The sequence below is a fragment of the Nuphar pumila genome, chromosome 14 (assembly GCF_984573655.1).
Source record: "Nuphar pumila chromosome 14, dmNupPumi1.hap1.1, whole genome shotgun sequence".
Classification (NCBI taxonomy): domain Eukaryota; kingdom Viridiplantae; phylum Streptophyta; class Magnoliopsida; order Nymphaeales; family Nymphaeaceae; genus Nuphar; species Nuphar pumila.
This window is the reverse complement of record NC_143262.1, coordinates 22,358,916-22,371,111: the sequence shown is the minus strand read 5'-3', so window position 1 is coordinate 22,371,111 and position 12,196 is coordinate 22,358,916. Positions and strand designations below refer to the sequence as shown.

General features: G+C 36.6%; 1 protein-coding gene across 3 annotated transcripts in view; it reads right to left on the bottom strand.

Moving 5' to 3' along the window:
- The window catches only part of LOC149816615 (putative UDP-3-O-acyl-N-acetylglucosamine deacetylase 1, mitochondrial), a 182,677-nt gene that overhangs the window by 158,656 nt on the left and 11,825 nt on the right, over positions 1 to 12,196 (bottom strand). For all 3 annotated transcript variants that reach the window (XM_089986648.1, XM_089986649.1, XM_089986650.1), the window contains exon 4: positions 8,927 to 9,028. In XM_089986648.1, coding sequence (XP_089842774.1) covers positions 8,927 to 9,028 — 102 coding nt within the window. The remainder of the gene's footprint in view (positions 1 to 8,926; positions 9,029 to 12,196) is intronic.

Sequence of the window (12,196 nt, the reverse complement as noted above, 5' to 3'; positions counted from 1 at the left end):
TGTCCAAAAGGTAAGCTTCTCATTTTACCAAGAATACAATCATTACAATTGAAGTTTTTACATAAAGTTTTGGTAAAATGTAAATAAGAAAGCTTGACAATATTTGGATGCCCAAGGCGTTTATGCCAAACATTTATATCCTTATGTTGGGCAACATTACAAAAAGAGTGTTTTGGAATTTGAAAAAATTTCATAAAGTATAGATCTCTCATCCTAGAGCCTTCTCCAATCAACTTCCTGGACTGGCGATCCTGTATCCAACATTTATTTGATGAGAATTTGATATCACACCCATGATCCGATAGTTGAGAGATGGAAAGCAAATTTAAATTTAATTTTGGGATAAATCTAACTTTAGGAACAAAAAAACCTTGACTTTCAAAATCTCCAATTCCCTTTATTTCAAGAGAAGCCCCATCCGCCGTAGAAACAAAAGAGTGTAACAAATTTTTTGAGTATTTAGAAAGTGCAAAAACATTTGGAGTCATATGAAAGGATGCACCCGAGTCTAAGAGCCAAAGAATCTTACCGGGAGGAGAGAAGGTGGACATGGCGGCTCCGGAAACGGATCCCTTGAGGAGAGGTTGAAGAGCTTCCATTATTTGATTTAGAGACAATGTAACATTGTTGGAAGTTGACGGTCTTTCCTCTTTGTATTGTTGAAAAGTTGTAGACATAGCCACCATCTTTTTCCATTTAGGACATATCAGTTTAATGTGACCCGGTTCTTTGCAAAAGTGACATGATTTTGCTATAATCTCTTCTTCCATATTGTCCACCATTTTCTCTTCCTCCTTGATTTTTGTTGAAGTGAGGGGGTTTATATGTTTTGACATTATTCCCCGGTCTAGAGACGGCATAAGCACCCTCATCTTCATCTTTAGAGGGAACGGCCAACACACTTTGATTGGTTTTATTCATCCCCAATCGAGTTTCTTCTCCACTTAGCTTGGTAAGTACATCTTCCAACGGAGGAGAAGAGAAAGACGAGAAGAAAGACCTAGTTTGCTTGAATTCGGGTCTAAGCCCGTTTAAAAAGTTGAAGAAGTGATCTTCTTCAAGTTATTTGGCCCTTAATTCAATAGCCTCTCCACTCCATTTAGGTTCTTGAAGAGCAAGTTCATCCCAAATGGAGGATAGCTCGGCAAAATATTCTCTAACGGACATTTCCCCTTGTTGAAGGGTTAATGCCTTCTTTTGGAAGTAATATTTATAGGACAAATCTCTTGAAGTATACATTCTTTCGAGATATTCCCATACTTGAAAGGCTTTCTTGAACTTCAAAATATTGGCATTTATTTTCGTTTCAACAGAAGAAAAGAACCATGAGAGAATTTTGTAGTTTTTATCTCTCATTCCTCATGTCTTTTGTTATATTCTTCAAAAGCTTTTTCTCTTTCTTCGCCATCAAGAACTTTTATTTCACTCTTATCAATAAGGGTGATCTTAGGTTCGGGTTCGGGAATGGTTCCTTTAACATATCCCCAAAGACCTTTCCCCTTAATGTGAGCCTCCATATTACCGGCCCAAACTTGGTAGTTGGAACCATTTAATTTGAAACCAAGTGAAAAGTGGGACTCTTTCTCACCCATTAGAGATAGAAGAATGGAGAATATATGCGTACCACAAAGGACTCTTAAGTCTTTCTCGTCGTAAGAATCTTCCAAAATATTGATGGAAGAGAAGTCCCTACTTCAATCACCAAGAAGCCAAAGGCACACTTTACGAGGCACTTTGAAAAAGAAGAAAAATCACACGATCTTCAATCTCCAACCTTGCTCTGATACCATGTGAAAATATCTCAAAAAAGATATAGTGCTAAATACGCACAACCACCACAAAGGGAGAGGTGTACAAAGGCACAAGAACACTTAGAACAATGTACACAAAGGTACAAAAAGAGAACCCAAATGCAAAAATATAAAGAATTTTATTGAACAAGTTGGAGAACAATGCTCCAAGCAATGGATGATTTTATAATGGGGGTTCAACCCTTTTTATAGAGGAGAGGAAGCCTTGGAGGGGCTCCCACTAGTCGTTGGAGGGGTCCAACGACTAGTGTTGGACCCCCCCCTCCAAGGTTGACTAAGTCAACAAATGAAAAAGAAAAAGAAAAGAGAAAAAGGAAAAAAGAAATAAATTACAAACATATTTACAAATGTAAATATGCGTAAAATAGAACAAAAGACAAAAATACCTCTGGGGTTACATGAAGGGAATATATATATATATATATATATATATATATATATATATATACATATATATATATACATATATATATACATATGTATGATACATATATGTATATGTATCTCTCATTATATACATATAAAAATATATGTACATAGGAGATACAATTTAACAGAGTGATGGTACTCTTGAAAGATATAAAGCTCGATTAGTAGCCAAAGGTTATGCCCAAGAATATGGGATTGATTATGAAGAAATCTTTGCTTCGGTGGCTCGTATGACAACTGTCCAAACCTTAATTGCCTTAGCTTCTATCAAAAAATAGTTTATTTTTTAAATGGATGTCAAAAATGTATTTTTAAATGGAAAGCTAGTTGAAGAAGTATACATGGAACCCCCTCCTGGTCTAAGTATTCCTAAGGGTAAAGTCCTTCGCTTAGAAAAAATTCTTTATGAACTTAAACAAGCACCGAAAGTTTGGTATGATAGGTTTAGTCGTGTTATGATTGATATTGGTTTTCAATTCTGTTTAACTGACATTGCTTTGTTTATTAAGAATTCTGATGCAGGGATCATTGCGTTTCTTCTCTATGTGGATGATATGATCATCACTGGAAGCGATAAACAGGGAGTTGAAACGATTAAAACACTTCTTAAATCTCATTTTGAAATGATTGATTTAGGTTTGTTAGATGTTTTTTAGGCATTAAAGTTGCTTATTCTCCTAGAGGATATTTATTATCTCAGACTAAATTTGCTTTTGATATTGTTTTCAGGTCTGGTATTACTGATGATAAGAAAGTCGACACTCCAAAAGTTGTTAATGTTAAAATGAAGATTGATGATGGAGAACTTATTGCAGACCTTACTCCTTACAGACAGCTTGTCGGGGCACTTTCCTATTTATCCATTACCCGACCAGATATAGCACATGTTGTTCACGTAGCAAGTCAAATTCAACATGCTCCTACTTCTGTTCATATGGGAGCAGTCATGCGTATTATCAGATACATCCCGTCCTCTCTTTCTCGAGGACTTTTCTTATCTTCCTCCTCTTCTCTTGATTTAATTACATATATTGATGCTGATTGGAGAGGTGATCCCAATAACAGACACTCAAACACTCAACCACTGGTTTTTGTGTTTTTTTAGGAGAATCATTGATCTTGTGGAGGTGTAAAAAGCAGCATAAGGTATCTTTCTCATCCACCGAACCTGAATACAGAGCCATGGCAACCACGACCATGAAAGTAGTTTAGCTCCGACGACTGTTTGCTGACACGGGAGCTGAAGCAACAAAGGCTTCACAAATGTGCTGTGACAACAAAAGTGCGATATACATTGCTAGTAACAGAACATTTCACTAACGCACCAAACACATCAAAATAGATTGTCACTACGTCAGAGAGGAATATCTACACGGGATAATTGATCTGCCATATGTCACTTCAGAATATCAGTTAGTAGACTTCTTTACAAAGCCTTTCACTGCTCCTCGATTTCACTTTCTCTTAGACAAACTTTCGCTCATTGTACCGTAAGTTTGAGGGAGAGTGTTAAAATATAAAACTGTACATATATATATATAATATATATAAATATATTTTTCATTTCTTTCTTTTCTGTAACTTTTTTTTTCTTTATGTCATCTAGTTCAGTTTGAACTAGAATGACAGTTGTTAGTCAAATCCTGTCCAGACTTGATTAGCAATAGAGTTGTTGGACACAGTCCAACGGCTCTATTTAGAGCCATTGGACTGTGTCCAACAGCTCTATTGAGTCCTCCTCTTTCAGTTGTGTATACAAAGGGGTGCAGCCCCTCTTCTGTTGTAATTTCAATGCTTCTTAAGCAATTGATTTTTCATATCAATAAAGAATACCTTTTTTATTTTTATTTTGTTTCCAATTATACCCTTTTTAAGGGTTATGCTCTAGTGTCATTCTTGACACTTTCCCTTGTGAATCTAAGCTCGTGTTTCGAAGATCCCTATTTCATTTCACATGTGACATAGCCAATCACGAACAAGCCAAGAAAAAGAAGCATATACATATTATATGTAGAACACTAAAAGTTTTACCATAATAAACTGGATGCTCCCAATTGCAATTGTTTGTTGTCAGTAAGCTTTATGTCTCTCAACATTCCCATTTGACTTGAATTTCATACTCCAACCCCATATTGACCCAGCAAAATTCATATCTTTAGGTCTAAGGATAGTTTGTAGTCACCTATATTGGTGTATTATACATTTCTTGACTGATGACTTTGACCAAGTATCCAACTTCATCAAAATTTAACAGTTCACGGTCCTTCTTGATTAAAACACAGTCATCTACATGACTCATTAAACACTAAGGTGACTGACCTATTGGACCTTCTCCCTTCAATAACAAGTACATGCACCATATATATCTTGATGAGAAGACTTTGCACCATTTGCTTCCATTATCCCATCATCCCACTGTTCATCATCACACCCAGTAGTTATGTGGTCATGACATGGGTATGCTGCTACATGGCATCTACATGGTATTTGTGACATTCCTATGAAAAACAGTATGGGTCTGGAGCCAGATCCAGACCTGTGTGTGTTATGTGCCACTTAATGGCTTTATTGTAATTCTCATCTTTGGTTGCAGGGCAGTTTAGTACCCTAAATAGTTTGTAAACGCAAACTATAAATAATCGATTTCAGGGCTGCGGGTGACATTGGCTGCAGTCGATACACAGTTGGTATCAGCCCTTCCCATCGTGTCTTCCTCTTCACTGCAACCTATGTCACAGGGATTCGGCTAGCAGGGTGCGGCACCCGCGTCGACGCGGGTGCGGGTGCGGCACCGGGTGCGGTCAACCCGATCCTGGGTGTGTTGGCCGCACCCAAGATCATTTCGGTTTATTTTAAAAAAAAAAAAAAAAAATTGCCCTATGAAATGGGCTGCGGAATTTAAAAAAAAAAAATCTGCTGACAGTTGCTTGCTGCTGCTGCTCTTGTTTTATAAAGGGGCACTTTTAAAACCATCTAAAATTGAAGAGCCTTTTCAATCCAGATCCTTCTTTTTCGTAAAGGATTTTCTCTCTCCATAATAAATGATAATGATGGTGGTAGCCTTGCTGGCTATTAGTATTCATTGTTTTCCTAACGAGATGGGTGCTCTAGCTGTAGCCTTGTGTAGACCTCTCTTTTTCACATGTCCAATCCAATAAATTTCTTTTAGTTGTCGTGCAGCTGTATATAAAATGAAATTTGAAGAATCCTATTGCGTGGCAGTGGAGTCGTAGGCCTCATGAAGACTCTCTCTCCAACAAACCACATCAAACCTTGTGCTTATATTTTTTTTTTGTGAAGACCAGGGAGTTTCAGACATGATTGAATCATGACAGTCAGCAGAACGCAGCAGGCGGGGTCGATCAAATTGTCAATCCTTTCGTTTCATCAATTTTGTCCCGTTGCCTTAAAGTACACAACAAGCAGAACGTGGGTAACGAGTCTTCAAACAAACACACCAGCAAAAAAAATTGGACCCCCGACCCGCGTCGGGGGAACCCCCGGACCCCCTTATATATATATATATATATATATATATATATATATATATATATATATATATATATATATATATATATATATATATATATATGTATATATATATATATATATATATATATATATTACATTTTTGCCCCTGCCGCACCCCCGCACCTGGGTTTTTTGGAAGTGCCGAATCCCCTCACCCGCACCCGCACCCGCACCCATGTGACATAGACTGCAACAGATCCTGGTGATACAAAATTAACACCTATGTGTGCATTTTATATTGTGCACTGCTGTATTCATATTTATGGTCCCATACTCTCCAGTAACCCTGTTGATTTTCTCTTATTTATCTTGAAATTTTTGTGGATCTCCATAAATGTGATTTGCATAGTCTTTACGGGAAAAAAATCATTAAATTAGGATATTCTGATCAATCTGACAGTAGATAGGCTCTTGAAAGAATCTAAAAATCAATAGCTGATAATGCACCAAAACTTCACAACAAAAAAAGACAATTTTAAATAAAAAAATTTAGATCTAACGTTTATATTACGCAAAATCCTGCCACATAAACAGGGTCTGATTGCTAAATAGTACCTGTAACCATGACTTGTTACTGGAGGGAACAGTACCATTTAGGTCACCAAAATTAAGCACAAGGCTCATCAACAAGTTAAGGCACAGAATGAAATTTCTGACTATGAAATAGAAGATATTTGAAAGAAAAATTAAACCCATTGGTAATGATATCATGACATCCAAGTTGAATAATGGAACTATGCAGCATGCACACTGTCCATATGAAAATGATCAACTGGAAGTGAAACAAGCCATGCTACTGACGGGATTATATATGAGTTACTCTTTATATTTGATTGTATCTCACATATATGTTATTCAGACGTAAAAGAATATATACTGCATATGAGTTGATTTTACTAGCTCCAAAACTCTAATGGAATGTGGTATTTAGAGATATCATCATCATTTAGGTGGTTAGGCCTCAATTGTGAGTAGGCCAAGGAACCCTACTAGTGGCCAAGGAAGCCTATTAGTGGCCATGACAATGAAAGTCATATTTATCGCCCAAACCTTTTAAAGTTTCAATAAAGATGTCATTGTCGTTAATCAGGCTTCCCACTATTGTCAACTGGTCTGTTATGCCTTTAATTCAATTTGCGTACTTCATAATAGATGAACTTATCTTTTAAAGGTTTCCAAATTCTCTTCAATTGACAAATCTTAAACTGTTGAAATCTGATCAAAACCACTGATGTAGAGTGTTTGAGAATTCTGAAGCAGTTAGTCCAATAAGAGCTTAAAGGAGTAGTCCATGACATAAAGTAGCCGCTAAGTAGGCTACCACAGCTAGATGTTCCGTTTTTGGAAAACATAGGCTGCATTATATTCGGTTTGGCTATTGCCCCTTCATTGGATTCCATTCCAGTGGTAAATTCATCAGGCTTAATGACAGACCCATCCAAATGACCAATCAATGACTTGAGAAAGGAACTGATTTTCTTTTTCAAGTCATAAAGTTGGAAGAATCTAATTTTTCAGGCACAAGTTGATTTAAAAAGGATGATCAAAGAGGGATTAATGACATTAGAACTAGGACTAAGAAGTGATATAGGAACAGAAGAAATAAATTGAAAGAAGAAAAAAGATAATAGAAGACTGAATGTAAAGGGTGACTGCAGACTGAGACTGACTAGTTAGCAAAATAGAAAAAGTGACAGCAGGCTGAATAAGAGACTGATGTTAGCATACTGAGTGTAAGGGTAACAGGCTGAATATAAGATTGACGTTTAGGATCAATCTGAACGGCATGAAGACATAAGCAGGCTTCCTTTTTCTGATAAATGCATACATGATAACCAGATATAGTTAATGTTCACATCTGGCATGTGTTCATGTCTGAATATGCAAACCAGTTATTAAACACCTTTTTCAAAGGAAAACTTTACACCATACAAAGATCAAAGGAAGCATCGAATAAAGCAGAGGAATTAGAGAAGGACACGAAGGGTTAGAGTAGACTCAACATAGAAAACAAACAGATAGAAGGATTTCAGAAAAGGAAAGAAAAAATGAGTCATGAGAGACAAAAGGATCAATGGACTTATCATGATATATTGTCAGGCTCTGAAACTGTATCATGAATTTTACGAGGAATCTTGGGAGAAAGGGAGGTGAACTTCTGCAGCCAAAAGGAGAGTCCTTAGTTTGTTGGGATGTCTCATCTATTAGAAGTTTAGAACTCTTTTATATTTAGGTAACATAAGGCATGTTATGCTTATGCCCCTATTAAGTATTAAATAAATTACATGACACACATTAGAATGTAAACAGTACACATGACACATGACACATAACAGACTAACAACCTACTCCTGTCATCACTCACTGACTCACATATAAAACGATGATACTGCCCTTACATATGGAAAATGATGACTCTGCCATTATATATGAAAAAATCATACTGCCTTACGTGTGTAACATACTCAAGACCCCTCATGTTTGAAGTCAACAACAGTTCACCAATGTTCTCACGAAAGCAATCAATAAATCTAATCACGAACTTTTGAGCAAGTTGGGAATGATTATCTTTGCCTCAACTTGAAGGGAACCTCTCTGGTTAGGTCATTTTTGTCCATTCTGGTATTAACAACTATGTGAAGACTTGCTTGGGCTTATAGTTTGTCAGATAAAGGAATTTTTGACTTTTTAATCTCTTCAATTTATTAATAAATAATGTGGTGATTTGATTAAGGTGACCATGATACCTCACATTCTATCCCACACCCACACCCCACACCACCAACCCCCCCCCCCCCCCCCCACACACAAAAAAAAAACTTTCCTCCCCAACCCACTTCTGAGCTCTTCCTTTTCTCCTGCCTATCAAATATGCTTACAGTTCATCAAATACAAGTTTCTAGGACCCCAAAGAAGGCTGCTGAACATACATATTGGTAACATCAATTATAGACACAAATTTCATCACTTAACAGAAGAAAAATATAACCAATAAAGGGCAGAACCTCCAGAAAGAAACGGACATAAAATGCAGACTAGTGATGCAATTGCTTGTCAAAGGATGAATAATCTTTATTTCACAAAACAAAGCCATAAGTAAACTTTTTGAATGGAAAGACTGATTGACTGAATTAATAAAAATAAAAAAATGGAACCTCCTCATAAACACAAAATGTTCTTGATCTAGAGATTTCTTTCCAATAGACAAATTCATCCATAGGGAAGCAAGAAAACCACTGACAGCCAATAGCAGGCACCTGCAACCACAAAGATGAAGACCTCCATATAAGCACCATTCCTCATTTCTCATTACTTTCCAATCAATATGTACACACTTTCATTTTGATTATTTGTTACAGGATTAAAGATCAAACATTGTTAAAAAATAAATATGATTGAAATGGTCTTAGGTGAAAGGGCATTATCTTCACAAAATGGGCTCATTTGCTGCCTAGGTGAGAACAAATTTTTTGACACACATCACAAGCTGCCGAGTATACATTGGCATAATTGGTAGTGAAGAATACTAGACCTAGGTATTCAGGCAGTTCATATGCAAGTGAACTGACAAAACACATGCTTATGGCATGTGATCTGCACTCTTAGGTCAGTTCGTAGGCAAAGCCAGCATATATTTTCTGGCAATAGAGATAGGTTGTGTACTTATAACAATGGAATGCCCATAGGATGGAGGACCTGTTTGCAAATTATGAGCACACACGGATACGGATGTAGAAACAGGATATACGGATACCCTTGATACAACACAGCATTTCTCAAAATTCAACACTGGGACACAAACGTACACACCCACAAAGAGGGCGGGCAAAGAGGTATATATATATATATATATATATATATATATATATATATATATATATATATATATATATATATATATATATATAATGTGAGAAGGGAGGATGGTCCATCCTCACCTTCAAAAATCATATTTAGAGATGTCTTTCAGAAAATCTAACCATAGAGATGTGATCTCCATGGTCAAAATCCTTAAAAAGACTCTTGGGTCGACTGTTTTTGATATACAGATAAGATTTTACAAAGATCTAAAATCAACGGCTTTGAAATTTCTGAAATTTTCTACATATAAGATCCTATCTATACACCAAAAAAAAATTTATTCAAGAGTCTATTTGTATGTTTTCAACCATGGAGATCACATTTGTACAGTCAGATTTATCAAAAAACACCTCTAAATAGGATTTTTGAAGGTGAGGACAGGTGGGTGGACCACTTAGTGGGAGGATATATATATATTGTGTTGAGCCGGGCCAAGGTCAAAAATCTCATCCCTTAGTGGGCTGGCCCCACCCTGACACACAAAGATGCGTGTATATATAGGATGCTTCTATTGTGGTACTGAACCACAATAAATAATGGTGGTATACACTTGATTTACATAGATCTAATCTTCAAAAGCAAAAACTAACCTTCGGATCATGTTTAGCATGTTCTATTTACTATTTTCACGTGTTAAAGATGACCCCAACATGATGTGTTATACCAATTTTAAACCACATTTATCTTCATGAATTGTGTAACGTGACTTGAAGAATCTACTTTTGGCTTCAATTTCTAGGCTGCTACATGTAATGCTGGATCAGAAGAAGGGATCATCATCAGAGAGTTGAAAACTGGAAAGATATGCAACTTTTGCAGCCTGACTCAAATGTCATGAAGTTGTGATTGTAACGACCCCAACTCCTACCTTTGAAAAATGCGGAATATTTTTTTTTTCTAAGAGTCGCGGAAAACTTTCCAGAGACCTGGGGTCCCTACAGTTCCAATTCCAGTTGGATAACCACACACCGCAAAGCAACTTACATTTATCAATCATAACCAATCCACTGAACTCTTTTATTAATGAATCAATAAGAGTAATATGTTCAATGTCAAAAGTGAAATATCAAATTGCAGGAAATTAGAAGAACTAAAAGAAAACACAAGTAGAGCCACTCTGTCCGTAAGTGAAGCCGTCTGAAACAAATGTGACCCTCGTATCCCTCAGAAGCGAGTCGACTTCACTGATCACCTGTGCCTGGGAAAACCCAATAAAATAAGAGGGTCAGAAATCCGAAGAATTCTGCATACAGGTTTCCCTAATGAATCAAATAAGAAAAAGAGCATAAATAAGATCCATGTAATATTTTGAGGAATACGATTATAATCAATTCCTAAGTCAATTAACCATTCATGCATAATTAAACATTTAACAGGAGGGAACACGAAATATGTAACGTTGATCACAACTTAATCAATAAGGCAATTAAATGCAAAAGAGCTCAACATCATACAATGATCAACATAAACAACCAAGTGAATAGGTAAACATGCATGAACTAATGCATAGCAAGAATATGTATGATTTATGTGCAATGCATGAACCATTTATTATCTTCCATTTAAGTTTTCCCTTTTCATATGCATGTCCTATTAAATGCACACAATCCTTAAGTTCCTCTTTTTAATTTATCATTGCCCACGGATACATCAAACGGGTACAATCCCCGAGGTCAAGTAGGGTTCCCGGGGTAGCTTTACACACAATTTGTATTTTATTACCGGGTTCCAAACTTAGCCCTCGACCGATATCAGGAAACAGCACCATCCATCGGAACCTTGGAAAACAGCATCCAAAGTCGAGGACACCATGGAAAACAACATCCACTGGCGTCACTTTCTTGGTATACCAAACAAACTCACAGTTGTGACTAACGCACCACTCCCGGGTAAAGTGGCGGATTCTCCTTAAAACCGTGGCAAGGAGAAGAACCTCAATATCGGGTTCAGGGGCAACAAAACGCACGCGGAGTTTTTGTATCCTCACGGTTTCCCCTAAACCGCAATATCCAAGATTTTCACGCTAAAGCAGGGACATCAAGGAGAAAGTGAATTACATTGTTCTTTACTTTCTTTTATCTGGTTATTAATTCATTTCTTTTACATTTGCAAATTTACATGCAAAATTAATAACATAAGCTTGCACATCAGCATGCTAAGCTTTTCACGGGACCACAGCCCGTGACAACATAGAACAGTGCGGTAAAACAACAATTCTCACATTTGATTTGTTGCAATGTATCAAAATAATTAAAACGGAGAACAACTAGTTCTCGAGGCTCACCCAGCCACAAATGATCTAATTTGATCATTACCACATGCATAAGCAAAAATCATAAAGAGTATGCCACTTATGCATTCTTTTCACATGTTTTTCAATGCGGATTCATTTAGGACAATTTAAAGGTGTGCATGAAACAATAACATACATATACATATGCATGAGTTCACAACTTTAATTTAAATTTCATGCTTTCATTCCATCCACATGCTCATATCCCATGTATGATTTTTATTTAGCCTGTCAATGCAGGTTTTAACATACATGTTCATGTCACATACCC